General features: G+C 40.0%; 1 protein-coding gene across 3 annotated transcripts in view; it reads left to right on the forward strand.

Moving 5' to 3' along the window:
• The window catches only part of LOC134002965 (ankyrin-3-like), a 165,040-nt gene extending 146,554 nt beyond the window's left edge, over positions 1-18,486 (forward strand). For all 3 annotated transcript variants that reach the window (XM_062442037.1, XM_062442035.1, XM_062442036.1), the window contains 9 exons: positions 3,085-3,159; positions 4,835-4,966; positions 5,137-5,280; positions 10,474-11,224; positions 11,313-11,505; positions 13,618-13,701; positions 14,600-14,845; positions 15,561-15,632; positions 16,884-18,486. In XM_062442037.1, the coding sequence (XP_062298021.1) occupies positions 3,085-3,159; positions 4,835-4,966; positions 5,137-5,280; positions 10,474-11,224; positions 11,313-11,505; positions 13,618-13,701; positions 14,600-14,845; positions 15,561-15,608 (1,673 nt within the window). In that variant the 3' untranslated portion in view covers positions 15,609-15,632; positions 16,884-18,486. The remainder of the gene's footprint in view (positions 1-3,084; positions 3,160-4,834; positions 4,967-5,136; positions 5,281-10,473; positions 11,225-11,312; positions 11,506-13,617; positions 13,702-14,599; positions 14,846-15,560; positions 15,633-16,883) is intronic.
• The last annotated feature ends 240 nt before the right edge of the window (positions 18,487-18,726 follow it).

Consider the following 18,726-nt stretch of genomic DNA (forward strand, 5'->3'; position numbering starts at 1 on the left):
TACTGTCCAACTAGAAATATCAAATGGGGCTGGCACTTACAGCACATGCAGAGACTCAACTTACACTGAGCCTAAATTCTCCACTTTTAGAACAGGATTCAAGTCAAATGATAAAACCTCTGATGTTACAAATAGCAGTTCTAAATGTAGAGGAACAGGCACCTTTGATTCTTCTAATGACAAAAACTCAGGAAAAAATGTAGACAGTTCTTATTCTGTAACCTCAAACTATTCAGATTATTCCCATTTTAATACATCAGGCTCGACAGACAACTATTTGAATAACACAACTTCAGGCATTACAGATTATTATTCCAGAATTAATTCCAGTATATCAGGACAGTGGGATTATTTGGATAGGACCCAAGACAATTCAAACACCCATCACCAAAGCACAGATTGTTCTGCACCTTCACAACAGATAAGTAATCCCCAAACATCCAGCAGCAATACCAGTAGCAGCAGCCCCGACTTCCATTATGTCCAGTCAGATGACATTCAGACTGGCAGTATTGTGTTCAACTTGTTGTCTTCCTTTAGACCTACTCTGCAGGAGGTAGGCAGGATAGAAGCGTCCTTCAGCCAGCTAGAGGAGAACAGTAGGGAAGGTAGGGTTGGTACTAATGTAGCAATAACAGGATCCAAAGAGGTCCAACGCCAGATATGCAAGTCCAGGTTGCCAGTGAGGGTGCACACCCACAAACTATGCAGTCAAAGTCAAATAATAGCAAAAGACAAGGCACAAGAAAAATTCAGGAAACATGCAATGCATAAAGTCAGGGAAAGATTGGACCCATTTGAGAATGTACTCCCTAAATCTAGAATCCCAGTAATGAAAGCCATAAAATACTCCTCTTGTTCTAGAGAGCAGACGCGGGTTAAGCCCAAATCCGTAGTCAGTGATAGAAGTGTTAAAACTTCCAAGGGTAATAAACAACTAACTAAAGGCAGATCTAGCACTGAACATAGATATAGTGTAGCCAAAAGCCCAAGTATAAGTAGCACAAATGGGAAATTGAAAAAAAGCAGTGCAGTAGCCCCAAGTAAATTTACAAAAAGGTCTGTCAGTGGCCAGACAGCCAAACTTTTGGACCAAACCATTCCCAAGGAGGCTGAAACAAAGTTAGAAGGGAAAACACTGCCCACTGAGGACGAAGAGAGCTGCAGCCTCAGCACTACCAGGAACACTTCCTTGTCAGAGCCATCTAGAGCCTCTAGAAGTTCCTGCCCTTCCCGCACCTCTACCTCCACCTCCACCAACACCACCACATCAACACCATCTGCTAGAGATGTGAGAGCTGAGGTTGAGCAGTCCAACAGTGAAAGGATGAGGAGGAGCAGGAGGAAGAGTAGGCGGACACTTGGAGGGAAGGCGCAAGAGCAGAAGGAGAGTCAGGTTGATCAACCAATCACGGCTCCTGTCACGGAGAACGAGACTAGTTTGTAAACTCTTTCTAAACACTTGTTATACCGTATATATATATATACGTATCTTTCTCTATGAGATGCATGTAGCTGTTGTGGGTGCTTTGTGATGTGATGCAAGTGTAGCTGTCACTTTTTCCTGTCATTCTTGTTATCTGTGTCCTGTGCTGTCTGATGTAGACATGGAGGTTAAGGTTGAGACACGGAGAGTCGATGACACAAAAATTTGATTTGGGATCAAGCAGGCGAATTTATGTTAGTGTATGCTGTCAGATGTTTGAAATATTTTAGGGAAAGGCGTGTTAGTAAATGTGCTATGACATTGGATCAATCACCTGATCAACATAATGACCAGCTACAAGAGTGAGAGCTTTACAACAGACTTTAGCCTTTGTGGTAAAGGTAAAGTAAAGTGAAGTGTATTCCTTTCTATTACTATGAGGTCTACTGAGGCTACTACACATTCTCAGTGTCATTTCACACTAAAGATATAGTTAGCCTCCCACCCCACCACATGACACGACACCACTCACCTCCACTGTAGACATGATTGAAACCTAGCTGTAACTGATTCTTTGGGGCGGGGGAAACATGACCTTGTGTTTGTTTTGGTCTGCTTGCCTGGTTTGTAGATCTTTTTGGTGGTGCTTTTTGCTGTATGAGACAACACTGTGAAAACAATTCATCGGCTAAACTTGACAATCAAATGAACTGTTAGCTGCTTCACAGAGCGTCAGTGTAGTCAGTAATTTGAAACTTGGTGGGAAAGCTAATGCAGCTGGATGACTTTTGATTTCAAGTTGGAGCCATAAATTGCTTTTATCAGTGTGAGGGAATGTTGCCTGATGGTAGATCGTTTTGTTGTTAGTGATGTGATAGAAAAACTCTTCCTACTAATACTAATTCTACTGTAACATCAAACATTTTGGTATTAAAGTGTGATTTTTTTTTTCTGGCCTCACAGATCCTCATGCTTTTGATTCTAGTTCATGTGGTATCTCACTGATACTCATTAATAACTAAGTAGTTACTACCAACAAGTTGTGTTAATGTTGATTATCCTCTGCCTATAATAGTACAGCGTTGTCCTCGTTAGTGTTTAAAAGCCAGCGCAGATGGTCTTGTGTCTCATCTAGAGGGAATACGATAATTTCACAAAGCTCAGTGATTCAAAGTCATGAAATGTAACATAGCCCTATAAACTTACATTGTAAAAACATAACCAAAAGTCTATTTTCTACTCTTACTGAATAACTGAGGATAGTTTGGCCAGAAAAGCCTTTTGTTTCAGAGGTGAGACCTGGGACAGTGAGCTAAAGTTAGTCTTTGTTTTATCACCAACACTACTAGGTTTACATTTAAAATCAAATGGCTTAAAATATCCTGTTTAATTAACTGCTGTAGGTGTCGAAAAAGGTATAACAATCAAACCATATTAAATGAAGTCTGCAACAGACAAACTTTCAGTTCACAATCCCAATCTGTTTCTTTAAGTGATTGTCATGCTCCCTCCTGCAGACATTTTCATGGGAGCCATTTTGTGTGTGTCGTTTTTTGGACCACATTTAATTCATTTTAGGATTTTTGTTTTTGTTTTTTTTGTCATGACATCACATGTTAATTGCTTGTTGTCCTGGCCTCCCCTGCTTCCTCACACAGGCCCTCAGAGTCCCTGTGAGAGAACAGACCTCCGTATGGCAATAGTAGCCGACCACCTCGGACTCAGCTGGACTGGTGAGTCTAAACACACACACACACATACATACACACCTCACTTTTACACACTTTGTAAGACACACAATCTAAAACAAGCTTGACACGATGCAATAATTGTGTATTTATTATAGTAAATATGAGAGGGGGATGTTGCTGCAATGTTGGTGTTAAATCAGTTTATTATATATACATACTCATGCAAGTATTATATATTCAGTCTGTTCAGTGATATACATTGAATATGATTACCATGAGTTAAAGAACACCCACATGTGGATGAATCAGCTGGATTGTCTCCAGCTCTCCAACTATCAGTTTTACAGTGTTTGTTGCCATCTGGTGGACACAATTATAAAAACATCCTGCCTGAGCAGTACTGCAGTGGCATTTAAAGTCACATACATCATCAACAAGACGCATTAGAGACATAACATCCAAGTAGGCGTATCATGAAAAGTCAGTTCAGAGCGTGACTTTTAGAAATGTTTAAAGTCATCTCATGTTATTGAGATATATTAGGAGTTGGGCAGGGATGAAAATATATACAGGAATAAATATATCAGACTTTAATGTAAAAAACTTTGTATACATGTATATATACTCTTCCATGTTATGCATCTTTGTGTTTGAGTGTTTTTTAGAGGAAGAGTGAGATGATTTTATATATATATGTTGTTGTACTCGTGCAGCAATAAGGGTGTGGCCTCTGCAGTTTAGTCTAAGCCTGACCACCTGCACTGCAGCACTGCCCCGCGGCTGCCTGACTGCATGTGTGTGAGTGTGTGGGCGTTGTGTGTGTGAACGCCCTGCGACTGTGTGCATTCACAGGCGTCCGTCGGAGGTGTGTATGAGTGTGAATAGTTATAGTGGTGTGTCTTTCTGTCCAGAGCAGTGACTGATTGATTGCTCAGAAGAGGAAAGGAATCTAATTCATATTTAATGCATGTTGCAGAGCTGCAGTGAACAAGTAGCTCTGCTGAACATTATGTTCTCGTGGTTTTACATTTATAGCTCGTGTGCTTGTCTGTGCACACAGCGTTTCACTGCTTCATTAGTTTTAGTCTGTGTTTGGCAGTTACAACCATTTAGCATGAATGCAAACTAGAAAAGAAAGAAAATAAATGACAACTTAAAGTATTGACAAATCATAATGATGTTTTCATGCCCCAGTTTCATCAACATAACAATATGTCTATTGTTTCATAAGCAATCAAGTATAGCTTGAAATATGAGAACCTGTCTGGAAGGTAAATGTGATTTAGTTTTCATTATGATTGAAAACATAAAGATCTCATTTAAAACGTCACACTCCACATATATCTTTTCTTGCTCATTATTGTTGCTCTACCTATTTATTACTATTTTTCAATGCATCAATGTGTCAGGCAGCAGCTCTTCATCAGTTTTTGTGTTTGTGGAGGGTTTTTTTTGCACTGTAACACCTTTTGCAATAGTCTGTCTTTTGTATCAGGAATTAAATAACACATAACACACCACCTGATGGGTGATTAATCACACTGTCTCATTGTCAGTACATCATTCTTTTGCACTGGCGACCCCAGATGAAGAAAAGTATAAATGAATCTTCTATACAAGTGGTGCTTGGTCGTATCATGACCCATCCCCTGAGCTTTGTATTGGTTTTATATTCTCATGAAACAAATGTGTTTTGGTGTGTTTGTTGCCGTTACAGAGCTGGCCAGGGAGATGGATTTCTCTGTGGATGAGATCAACTTCATCAGAGTGGAGAACCCCAATTCCCTGACAGCACAGAGCTTCATGCTGCTTAAGAAATGGGTGCACAGGGATGGTAAAAACGCCACAAGTAAGCAACGAGTGTTTGTGTGTGTCTGTACTGTATGCAGTATCCCTCCGGGTCGACATTATCTTATATCAGAATATATATTTCAATTGCTAATCTATTTTGAAATGAATCAATATGACATTTGAAATGAGTTCCTCTCATGTAATTTCTCTGTCTCTCTCCCTCTCTAGCGGATGCTTTAACTGCGGTGCTGACTAAGATCAATCGGTTGGATATTGTGACTTTGCTGGAAGGGCCCATATTTGACTACGGTAACATTTCAGGCACACGCTGCTTTGCCGATGATAACGCAGTATTCCCGGATCAGTCCGATGGTAAAGTGTAGCCCACCCTAGCTGAACACTCAGTCTATCTCTCAGTCTATCCCTTCACCCTTCTTCACCTCTTCACTCAGCCAGATAGTCAGACCTGACTGTGTAAACAAATACAGAACCAATGAGGCTTGACCAAACAATGGAAGTCAATTAGAACTTAACCAAAATGACTTAATGCTCCCGTGGGTTCATGGAGCCAATCTCAGTTAATGGACCAACAGGTAATAATAGCATTAGAGCAGTCACCCCAGCCAGCTTGTTAGTTTTCCAACACTGGGCTGTGCAATTCATTTGTAGCACGCAGTCATTGGAACATGAATGGCAAGTGATAGATTTTGGGTGATTATCAGTATATTTTAATAACCTATAAAAGGTCTTCTTAGTACACCCAACATGAATGATTTTAATTAAACGCACAATAGGAAGATCTGTACCATTATGGGTGCATGACACTTTTTTAGTATGTGTGACTGTTTTTGTTACCTGTTCAAAAGCATGCACCTGCAGGAAATGTAAGCTGCTATAGAATCTGTGTCTCTGAGTTAGAGCACTGGTTCATCATTTGGTTAATTCATAGTTATGTTTATGTGTATGCTACATTACTAATTTTCATTTCAAACTCTCCAAAACACCCTTTTTTTTGTCAAATTATGTCACAAGCTATTGGAAAATACATAAAAACATAATTATAACAACCAATTTACAAAACTGGCATGCTTGCTTTAAGCAGTATGTAAAGTCCCTTTTCTCTCTTCTTCCACCTTTCTCTCTTTCCTCTTTTAATGAAAATTAAATGTGGCAGCTACTTGTATTCTCTGATGTTGACAATCCCAATGAGGGCCATTTCATAACTTTGACACCAATGTGCCTTTTGATACAGAGAGCTTAGTAGTCTATAAAATATTCTTCCTCTGGGTATAAGTCCCGTTAACAATCTTCTCATAATCATTTATACTCAAACGTGCTTTTGACATCAAATTAATTTGTCGTTGTGGCAGATGTGTAGATCGGTGATCGAAATATTGAGGGGGAGACATTTGCTTTGCTTCAGCTTCATACATCATACATAAAGGGGACATATGCTGTTTGTGCTTTTCTGTTTTTATACTGTTATAATCTCAGATGTCTGTGTTAAACATGAACATTTATGTAAAAATGCTCCCAGCAAGTCAAAAGCTAGAGTTTCAGTCTGCTCTGAAAGCTCAGTTTGCAGTTACCTCTACTTCCTCTTCATCATGACATCCCCTTATGCCCATAAACGAACACCTGCTCTGTAGCCTTTGTTGCTAAGGTTGTTTAACAGGTTGTTCACATTGTCCACTCGCATATTTCAGATTGGATTTAGGCTCATTAGGGGGCTTAAAGACGCAGTAGCTAAAGTAGTATGGCCCCAGAATATAAAATCTGGAAATGTGCTTATGTCCCCTTTAATGTTTGTTATTTAAGATAAATTGAAACAAATTAGCTCAGAACGAGCCAGGCACACTTCAAGATAAAAGTCTGAAATGGGTCTCATCTTAACTCATAAATCAACAGTGGAGCAAAGATGACTTCAAGTGAAGTCCATGTTTGACTGAATGAAATGCATGGCTATGGCTTTGTGTGAGAGGCTGCCTGCCCTGATGTTGTTTGCTCACTTTAGTACACATCTAACACTCTTCAAATCGGTGGAGCCTTTTCAACTCATCTGTGAGTGTTCTCTGTCCCAGCTGACACTCACAGATGAGTTGAAAAGGAAACACCTTTATTCAAGTGTACAGTGTATAATGATGCTTCTGTGTCACTGCTGTTAGCTTTACTGTACCTGTCATCTCCTGGGTTCCTCCAAGCCTCGCAACCTCTACGCTCCACCGTAGCTTCATCTGCTTTGAAGCCAGCAGACTCCCTGCCTCTTCCTCCTCTTCCTGTTCCTTGCTCCTCTTCTTGCTTCCAAGTGACTAACTCCTAGAGCAAATTCCCTTGTCAAGGCTAAGCACCACTAACCAGCTTACTCCCACTAATGGCAACCTTTTGCTAATTACAACAGCTTCTCATAAATAATTGCTTTTGGATCCAAGTGTGTCTGCTCTTACCCTCCCTGCTGAGCTGTTACTGTAAGTCAGGCAGACTAGAATAAGACTGGAAGTACAACAGCGCCCCCTGCCCACAGCTTGAACTTGGAAGTTGCACATAACGCGCCAGCAATCTTAAAGGATAAGGCTGGTGATTTTTCTATATTTTCCTTATTGTCAACAGAACATGCTGAAAACACTGATCATGCTTAGATCCAAACGCCTGATATATCTTTAAAAAACTCATCAATGCTGCTTCACTATGAAGAGTTTGGGCATGCTAGTTTGTTTAGAAACCTCTGAACTTTGCACTATATATTTTTTAGTTGACAATAAGAGAAATATAGAAAAAGTTGCATCCTTTACGCCTCGTCTTCTCCTGCCTACCACAGCACTTACTGGGCAGCATCTACAGCTAACCAGCAGGCTTCAGCATTTGCATCCTCACAGCCATTTAACAGCACCGTAGCTTCTGTTAAGATCACGTCACTGATGATGTTGGCTTTAATGACCTTAGAAGGAGTTTACATTCAATAAGTATGCACCTTTTACACATGGTGGGTTTTAAAAGGCTGATTCAGGTTTTAACTTGACTGTTTAAGGCAAGGGTTTTAGTATTTCTCTACCTGAATGATATTCCTGGCAGCATGGAGAGGGTTTAGAGTTTGAATTTGGTCTTCTTGCCTAAAATCATGGCTACAATCCTTGCCTTTCTGCATCCCCCCCTTTCAATCCTACACCTTCTTTCTTTCTCTTTGTAAATGGATTTACAGCTCAACAAACGTTTGACTTCTTAGATCCTCAACAAAGCCAGAATGTGACTTTTAAAAAAAATGAATCTGTTTGAAACAAGCAATAGTCTGAGAAATATATGGAGTGAACACCATTCATCGTGGATGTTTCTCCAGCTCTTCCAAAAGACGCTACAGCTGTTGGACTAAGAAGTCTATTACTGCTTATCGAGCGAGATAAGCACTCCCATGATTCTGAGGAGCCGTATCTTTGCTTCTGCAGCTTCCAAATCATTTCACCTCCGTCATTCATGTTTCTATTTCATCGTCTATGTGTGCATTAATAACCTGTTTGGTTTTTCACAAGCTATGTTTGTCTTTTCATTTAAGTCTTGTCTAACAGTTCTGCATTTTTTTTTTGTTTTCTCCGTGTGATGTGATTATTGGAATAGCTCCAAAACTTCTTAGATCTTCTACATTCCCCCTCCGTCCTAAAATGCCTCCTCCCGTTCATTTACTCCCTCGCACCTCCTCTACCTCCGTCTCTTCTTCCTCTCCCACTTTTTGTCCCAGCAATATCAAATCTGTCTCTTTTTCCACCCCTCCTGCTGTCCCTTCTCCTAACATCATCTTTCATTTTCCATCTCTCCCCCTTTGTCCCAGCAATATCAAATCTGTCTCTTTTTCCACCCCTCCTGCTGTCTCTTCTCCTAACACAATCTTTCATTTTCCATCTCTCCCCCTTTGTCCCGGCAACATCAAATCTGTCTCTTTTTCCACCCCTCCTGCTGTCTCTTCTCCTAACACCATCTTTCACTTTCCGTCTCCCCCTTCCACGCCTCCTGTTTACCTCCTGCCTGTCGCTCCTATTCTTCCTCATATCTACAATTTGCCTTACTCCCCTTCTATTCCCGCCTCCCCTCAAAGCCCGTTTAGCTGCTCCTCATTCTTCACTCCTCCTCCATTTTTCCCTCGTCACCCTCCTCCCTCTTCCTCCCTATCTTCTACATCTCCTCTTATTCTTCGTCCACGTTCTGCTTCTCCTACAATTCAGTCCTCACCCCCTCTTCCTTTCCCTTGCTCTTCTTCTTCTTCCTCCTGCACCTCCCTCTTCATGTCTGCTCCTTCCTCGCCCCCTCTATCACCCTCTGCTGATTCTCCTCCTTTCTCCTCTCCTCCACCCTTTCGCTCTTTAATTTGCTACCCCTTTCCTTGTTCACTTCCTTCTACTTCTACACTTCTTCCCTTAACCCCCCCTGCAACCCCTCCTCTTCCTGCCAATTCCCCTTCACTTCCCAACTCCCCTCCGCCCTCTCCCCTACCTCCTGGTATCCCTCCTTATTTCAGGAGAGATTACTCTGTTCCTGAACTCTACATCTAAATGCCTGTTGGTGGCTCTGCTCTTTTCTGCCTTTTGCTGAAATCAACACAACTAACCTACCTGGATTCTATTAAAGCTTTTGCTCATCACATTTTAAAAATTGACATATTCATTAAGACATTGAGCTTTTGCAAAAGGCTCTGCAGACATAAGTGCCAGTTTGAAATTTTGCAGACGACGTTAGCATGACTGAGTGTCCTTCATTTTTTTAATACACACATATATAAAAATAGAGTGTTGGTGAAGTTCCTATCTTATGTTTTATACTTTGTATTTGGTGATGTCATTTCTGTTTCCATGTCCTTGTTATCTAGTCATGTGTCCTTTTTGTAGCGCTGGTTCACAAGTCACACAAGTACACAGTTGATCCTTAAAGCTGCACTAATTCAACTTTTTTTAAATTTTATAAATAGATCAAAAGACTATGTGTAGAGTAATAAATATTCGCTTTCATAAATCCGCCTGCAGAGAATTATCACCTGACTCTGCAGCTCCCCTGGCTCTATGGAGATTTTTAGCCTCTTTAGTGCCTATACTCGACTCTAATTGACCTCATCGATCTACTCGCTGTTTTCATTGAATAAGCTGCACTTTACTAAATGGTGAAGAAAATGCTACTGTAAAGACTCAGATATTTTTCTTAAGAGTTGTTGAAGACTAAAACCGAGTTACAAGCAGAGTGAAAATTAATAAGATTACATTCAGTTGCAGTGAATTGAAGATGTCTTTACATAATGCCCAGTGTTGTGTTTGTATCATGTTCTGCTGCCCCCAAGTGGCCAAAATAAATTAATGCAGCTTTAAGGTGTATTGGCATTACACCTGTGTGGCTTTTGAGCAAATGCTACCCTTTTGGTAGTATTACAAATGTTTTTATGTAAGTGTCACTTCTCATTTCACCACTTCCACCACTCTTCCTCCCCTTCCTTCCTTCCTTCCTTCCTTCCCTCCTTTCCTCCTCTCTTTTATCTTTCCCCCTTCCTTTTCAATCCCCTGATCCTCTAATCCTTTACTCCTGCCATCCATCCAGGATACAACAACAATATAGATCTGGAGCTGCAATCCCCCGTAGAGCTGAACTACGAGCCCCCCACCCCACTGCGCTCAGATGACTTCTTTAGCGAGGGCGGTCCCTTTTTAGACTCCCCTAGCAAGACCACCCTTACTAGGCCTAGCGATCTCTCTCTCACTCAGACCACCAGTACCTCCAGCAGCAACCCCATTACTGTTGCTCTAGGCCCCGGCTCCTCTGCCATGGAGCCCCCCATTGTTGGGGCAGAAGATACAACTTTGACCTATAGAGAAAGAGGGATGTCTGCAGAAGATAATACAGGGCTGGATTCTTGTGAGTGGCCAGATAATGACAGAAGGGCAGTAGAGGGGCAAGGAAAGGAGACAGATGAGCATGCTGAGGCCTTAGAGCAAGAATTGAAGACAGGGCAGGATGTTGTTTTGGAGAGTCAGGGAGAACACCAAAAAGAGGATATCGCCCCAGAAACTGCTCATGGAAATGGAAAGCAGAAGGAGGAGGCAGAAGAAGAAGAAGGAGGAGGAGAGGAAGAGATGACCCAGGAGAGGCTGCTGAGTCTGCTGGAGGATATAAAGCTGGAGGAAGGCTTGGATGAGGAGGAGATAACAGAGGAGAGGGTTAATGCCATCCTCGAGCAAGTACGGCAAGCAGAAAAAGACATGTCTTCAGTTTCAGGCTGGAGAAGCGAGACATCCGGCGCAATAATAGAGTCCGCAAGCCCTGGCCAGAGCCCCAGCACTGACGAGGGGAGGTAGGATCTGTCAGTTTTTCTGCTTCTCTACACATTTTACACACCAAGGTTTACACTTCATTTCCAATACATGTTTTCCCTCCCCAAGCCCTGACAGTCTAGCTGATGTGCCGGCTCAGACCCACAAACAGAACGGAGGTCACACAGACGCAGCCAGGGAGGAGAAGGAAAAGGAATCCAAGAGGAAGGGATCTCAGGAGGACAGCAGCACAGCAGGACCAAGCAGAGGCCAGGAGAATAAGAAGGAGGAGGGAGGTGAAAGGTCCCAGCACAAAGTCCAGGTGAGAGCTGCTCTTCTATACAGACTTTACTTCTATTTACATTCATTTTGGTCTTTATTGACTTAACAGGAGTCAGCCCACAGGAAAACACACTGTGGTGTTTATATATCCCTTGAAAAAAAGAAAAAAGTCCTGACATGTACTATCATATGTATACTGCCTTTTACTTCACTATTTATCATATTCATTGGAAAAAACTGGTGTAGAAGCAGAGTACAGGTTTCTGGTACAACGTCACCTACTTCCAAGGTGCACAGAGAAGGTGAAAAAATGTCTCAAAAAGTCAAAGCTCCAGCAACAACTTTATTGTTAGGCCAACACATTTCGGCTTACGGCCTTCATCAGGGTCTTCATAAAACACGATACAAAGAGCATTTAAATAGAGTCGTTAAAAAGCAGAGAGGGTACTAACTCAAGTATCATCCATTTAGATGCACTTTCCTGTTTCATGGACCAAATATAGTGTCATCAATGTTGTTTATTGGATAAGCCGCCTGCCTCCTGCCTGTCTGGGCTAATGATTGGCCTGAAGTCACATGACCATACATCCAACCCACATAATTGGTCATTTTTTGTATATTTCTTAACCCTTTTTTCTGCATTGATGCATTGGTCTAACAATAAAGTTACACGTGTTGCTGGATATTCGACGTTATCAGAAAAAAATTGGTCCAATATTGAGTTTTACCTAAACTTTAAACATTACAATGATACAATGAAGTCTTAAATAGAAGACACATGGGGGACATTAATGTCACATTGCTGCTGGGCTGCCTTCGTCAGGTGAGTCCTAGAGCTGACGTTTCCGGCTCTGACGACGAGACCACCGTCACCACCAGGGTGTATCGCAGACGGGTCATACTCAAGGTGTGTGACGCCTGGTGTGTGGACGGCTAGAGGCGTTGTGTGCAGTGCACTAAGCATAAGCTCTGTGACTTTGTGCAAGCGTGTGCGTCACAGATGATGGAGGGGGGGAAAAATTAAGATTGTGAACAAAGGGAAATGTGCTTGTGTTTTATAAAGAGAAAGTGGGAGTGTGTTTGTGTGCAGATTGGAAAGGTTGGGGATGTAGAGTACATTTACGTTTAGCCTTGCTGTAGCATGAAGTGCTACTCACTGCTTGTTGGTGTGAGCCACCACATTTATCAGCTGTTTGTTTCTGGTTTGTGAACTGTTGGTTGTGTGCTGTGTGTTTGGCTACTATATAAGAGTAAAATCCAGTTCCTAAGTGTAATTGTGAGGCTGTATTTCCACAAGAGCAAAAAAAAAAATCTAATTAGTATATTCAATCCCCTTCTTGATGAGAAGCAGGAATAGCCTGAGCAGTTTAAGGGACCAAAACATCATAAGTTTTATTCCCATAACAATCAGTGTGCCCATGATTTTTTAATCAAAATGTCTTCAAGCAAGGCGCTGAACTCTGTGTGCTCAATCTGAGTCAACTAGATGCTTAAAGTATCATTTGCAAAACTAACAGCATTTGACTTTAGTGGGTTTAAACACAGATGAAACACATCTGTCTCTGTGGAAATAAAGCCTCATTTTTGACTTTAAGTGACATTTCTCATGCATTGGCTGTTTTTACCTCTGGACACTGCATCCTCTTGGATTCTGAGTTTTTGTCAAGAAACTGTGATTGATATGATTGTAAAGTATTTTGAATGATTATCTCTGTTTGCATCTCTGTAGGATAAATGTCTATAAAACAAATATATATATATGCTACTGCAGGGATGTGTTTTGAAATTGCAAATCAGCCTGCGTAAAGCATCATCAGTTGGGTTCCCCTCATATCGATTTCAAAATATGGAAACACTAATTGAGTATTAGGATCTCTGTATATTTAGTATTTGTAAAATGAAACTGCCCTTAACTTTACTTGAACTCCCTCAGTCTTCATTATGTTTATTTCTGGTTTTCCAAATCTTAATTCCTGATTTAACCCTTGGGAAACTCAGCTGCAGTGCCAGGCAGGCTGATGTCACCGATTTTCTGAATAACAATCTTACAGATATATTCTCAAATTCCTCCCCAACCTGTGCGTCCACCCCTCCCCCGTTCTTCCCATCTCCATCCCTCACTCCTCCATCCGTATTTAACCCTTCACATCAGGGAGAGGAGGCCAGAAACATTCCTGGAGAGTCTGTGACAGAGGAGCAGTTTACAGATGAAGACGGGAATCTTGTCACCAGAAAAGTAACCATCATCATCCTCCTCCATTAACTGTCTCATCTTTATCCTGCACAGCTTACACACACATATACACACATATACACACAACAGTTTAACCCTCCTGTTGTCCTCAGGTTAATTTTGACCTGAGAGGAAAACAGGCGTTAACTCAAAAATGAGGTATAATTTAATTTAAATGAGGCATAATTTCCAAAACTAAGAGTAAAACATGTGGTAATAAGTTCCAATGATTTTGGCTAAAAAGGTCTAACACAGAATTAGGTGATAATGTATACCTTATGCTTTATAAACAGTCAAACCTCCTTTAATCTTTTTAACCTATTTTTAATTCAGCTTTTATTAAACTTTCTTTTATTTTACTTTTCTTTTGTCTTTTTAATCCGTTTTAACCTAGTTTTTTTTACTTTAACTTTTAATAAACCTTTTTTCTTATTCTCTTTTATTTTACTTGTTTATTTAGATATTTGATCTATTTAATTATTTATGTTTAACTTATTTAAATGTTCTAATTTTTTTATCACTCTTATTATCTCCTGCATACATTGTCCTCAATTTTTGTCTTTTTAATTTGTTTGTTTTCATTAATTTTCTTTATATTGTCACTTGATCAGTCTTATTATCAGCTTGTCAATCAACAAACTGTAAAGCACTTTAAACTACATTAACTTGAAATGAAAGGTGCTAAATAAATGAAGTTTGATTGATTGATTGAAACCAAACCAGGTCAATAAAAGTTGCACGGTCAACAGGAGGGTTAATCATTCAACCAAAACCAATATCACACAGTAGAGCACAGACACACACTACATCATACACCTTTACATTATTTCTCCTCATAAAATACATTCATGCTTCCCCTCCTCCTCCACATCCTCCCATGACATGATTCTACTCCATACAGGTGATCAGAAAGGTGGTGCGCCGTGTGTTCAACTCAGAGGCAAAGACGGAAAGCGAAAGTGAAATTCTTACAGAAGAAGGTGGTGGTGATGGTGGTGGTGATGTAGCGACAGGTGGAGCAGATGTTGCTTCTTCAGCAGGAGGAGCAGCAGGAGGAGCAGGAGCCACGGGGGGAAAGAGCAAGAAGAGGGGGAAGCGCTCCCGACAGGGCAACAAGGGCGAGAAGTCTGGAGGGGGGAAAACTGAGGTTGGCGTTCGTACCCAACCGCCTGACGTAGTCGACTGAGCTGTAGAAACCCTGCTTGAATGTGCATGAAGCTGTGATTGTATTTTTAACACCGAATCACTGAAAGGATTCGTCAGTTTAATTGCTGGCGTCCCACATCTGTCAGATTGGGGCATTTTCGGAGCTGTCGTCTGTCTTCCCCGACATTAATCTGAGTCGTTTGTTGTTGTGCTCGTTGTGCTAACAGTGTAGAAATGAACTCACTGTCTGTACAAATGTTTTCCTGTTTGCAGTGGTTGTGTTGTACGTTGTGTGTTTCCTCTGTACTGCAGTGAATCAGTAGTCTTACAACACAGACTAACAGATGAAGATGATAGTTATTCGGTGGTCCGAGCTCGTTGATTGAGCCGAAAACTAACAATAGTGTTTAAACTAATATAGACATAAATGCATCTTTTAACATGCATTTTTTGCAAGTGTGTCATGTTCTTTGCAAAGTAATTTGTAACATTAACTCCTTTACTTTCTCTCTATTGACACTCGTCTCTTCTCCAGCATGATCTCCTGACGTGCAGTAGCTGATCTGAGCTCTGCTTCCTTATCACTTAGATCATATTTAGCCTGAGAACAATACTAACTTTTGTTTTTCTCCCCCCCTTTCTCTCACTTTTTCTCTCCCTTTCTGTCTCGTAATGAACATCGCTGCTTCCCTCAATCTTTCTCTCTCTCTGTGAAGCCCGGAGACAGCGCCAGCAAGAAACAGGGAAAGAAGAGTCATTCGTAACAGTGGAGCTCTCAACTAAACCTGGTAAGACTCTCAGCCATTCATAAAGTCAGTTAATATCAGTCTGTGAAGCCAAAATAGTGGAACAGGTCATCATCATTTTGCTCTTAAATTTTAGCACTAGGATTCATGTTGAAACAAATAGCCGTCTTGTCTGAAAGTTAAACCTGTTTAAAATAAATAAAGAAATAGTTTGACATTTTTGGAAATGCATTTATTTAATTTCTTACAGCAAGTTGGAAGAGAAGATAGATACCACTCTCATGTCTGTAAATATAAAGTTTGAACCATTTGGTGGTTAGCTTAGCTTAGCATAAAGACTGGAAGTAAAGGGAAATTGTTAGCCTGGCTCTGTCCAAAAGGCCTAAAATATCCAAAGTGTCTTTCTAAACTGACATGCATCTTGTTTGTTTAATCCATAAAAAAAGCTATGTGTAAAAATGACAAGTTGTAGTTTTCCCGTAGCTTCCAGTCTTTATGCTAAGCTAAGCTAAACTAATTGCATGCTTATGCATACAGACATGAGTGGTATAGATCAATCGATTCCCAAAATGTCAAACACTTTATTCGCTACTTGTCCAATTTATTGATTCGTCTATCGATTATTTAGGAAAAATTGTGTTTATTTTAGTTGACATCTTCAAATTGTTCTTTTTGTCCAACCCACGGACAAAATCTGTACATATTCAATATATAATAGCAGCAAATTCTTATATTTGAGAAGCTGGAACTGTATTGTCGACCAACTTATACGCAGCTGGCAAAATATCTGCTCTTAAACAGAATTTGAAGTTGTATATTCAGTTAATTATCAGTGAAATTAAAAAAATACTTTTTTTCCCACTTTTAATCCTGTGTCCATGTGTTACTTGCTTATTTATCTCTAATGCCAAATGTGTCATAAAATCAGTATTTTTACATCATTACATCTTTTAACCTCCTATAAAATAGTCTCAAATGTTTGCTCATAATGTGCTCAGCAGCATTTACAAAGATTCACCCAATCAAATGTGACTTTGTGAGTCATAGTAGCTAACAGAGCGATATGGAGCGAGATCAGAAGAGATGTGTTTTGATATCAGTGGGGAAACTTTCTTTCCATGTCCAGAATAATGTGTCTGAGCTTAACTTTCTTATCTTAAATGACTATTATCTTTCACATTACAAGCAAAAAATCACTGCAGCTTCAGTTTGGGTCTGATTATCACGTATCTGTTGTATTGAGTATCTGAAGTATGAATCCATTTAATAACGTGTAATCCTTTGCTCTTCCAGGTCAACGGACGCCCACGTGCGTCTCCACACACACCCTGGGAGGAAAAACGGACTGGAACCCATGAAACCCAAAGGGGAGCCTCGTCAATGTCAATCAGCCAAAAAAAAAAGTGTCTGAAGCTTTCACTTTACCAACGCATGGTTTTCAGCGAGACAACGCAAAAAACAAGTTACTTTTATTTGATTTCGCATGAGCATGTCACCAAAACTCACTTATTGTTGGGAAACAACACTGAAGGACACGCACGGACGTGAGCGGGAACTTTCTCATCTTTTGATGAATGAACGATAGAAGGCGTCTGTGACCAAAGACGGCACAAACAGATAAAAAAGGCTCACTGCTGACAGATAAAGGAAGACTTGTGAATCACTTTTTTCTCAGACACTCGCCTTATATGGTCTATTTTTTTCCTCCTGGACCCAAAGTATTGGGGTGTACCATGTGGTTCTTTTTTAAAAAAACAAATGAAATATAATAGTAAATGGGTGATTTTTGTTGTATATAAATGACACTGTATAAAATCTACAAAAAAAAAATGAAAAAAAAAAATCAGTAGCTTCACAGATTGTTTATGCACTGATTTGAGTTGAAGCTTTGCAGAGTCGGTGCATTTGTATTGAGAGGTCGACACTGTTTGAGCAGCCTTGAGTGCGTGATCTGACTTCTTAAACGAATAGAAAACAACAACAACAACAATAAAAAAAAGCTGTATGTAAATTGAGAAGCGAATGGGGGGAAAGAGAAAAAAAAAACTGCTTGATTTTAACAAAAAGGATATTTCTTTAAAAAGCCAAACTGCTACTCCGCTCTGTCTGTGGAACATTCTTTGTCTTCGGAGAACTGATATTTCGCTGCATGTGACGTCACTTTATTTTAAAGCTTTTACCTTTTTCTTTTTTTTTTCCTCCTTTTTTTCCTGCTCCTCCTAATTCAAAGCACTGTAATACAATTAGTGAGGGTTTGATGGTACTTCTGTTTGTGTGAGCACTCATAATAACCCAAACATCTGTCATCTATAACTGTTTTTATTTGATTTTTTTTTACAAAACATTAAAAAGAAAACACACATGGTGAGATAGTAAAGCTTAATTCTTATGCTTCAGAAAGGCACGCAGACCTGTGAGTGTGTAGCATCAAATTAATAAATACTGTCTCTCTGTAAACCCGTCATCATGATAACTAGAAGTATAAGTTTAGGCTTTTAAAGCCACTATGGTTTTTAAATGGGAACTGTTTTTATTTTAATGATTTGATGACTTTTATCTTTTATTTAATTGATTGTATTTACAAGTGAACAGAGAATCTAATTTTTAGCCTAATTACCTGAATTTAATCCTTTTTACTATAATTAGTTAACAATCACACAAATGAACAGTATTGATCACAAGCACTGGTAATAAAAAAATCAAAATCAGATTTTCTGTTCCTGTGTAAATCTTTTTTTTTTTTTTTTTTGGTCGTCTTTTTTCATACGAAACCACCCGTAAACATCCATTGTTGATGATGAATCTGGTAACAACATGTATGACAAACCAACATAGCCTACACTGGATGATCCAAGTAATTATTTAAGCAGAAAAATAAATTGTGTTTAAACTGAAACGTGTGTGAGCCGGTCTGGTTTCTCCCTGTTCTGCATGTGTTTCCACTTTCATGTCACGTTTCTTCTCGTGTCTGCAGGAACAAAACTGTCCAAAAACTTCATGTTGGCTCTAAAAGGAAAAGTCAGGGGTCTTCTGGGGATCATGAATGTCTTCGAAAAATTACATAAAAATCCATTAAATAGTCGTTGAGATGTTTCAATCAGGAGCAAAGTTAACGAACATTCGACCTGTCTCTGGT

The sequence above is a fragment of the Scomber scombrus genome, chromosome 21 (genome assembly GCF_963691925.1).
Source record: "Scomber scombrus chromosome 21, fScoSco1.1, whole genome shotgun sequence".
Lineage (NCBI taxonomy): Eukaryota > Metazoa > Chordata > Actinopteri > Scombriformes > Scombridae > Scomber > Scomber scombrus.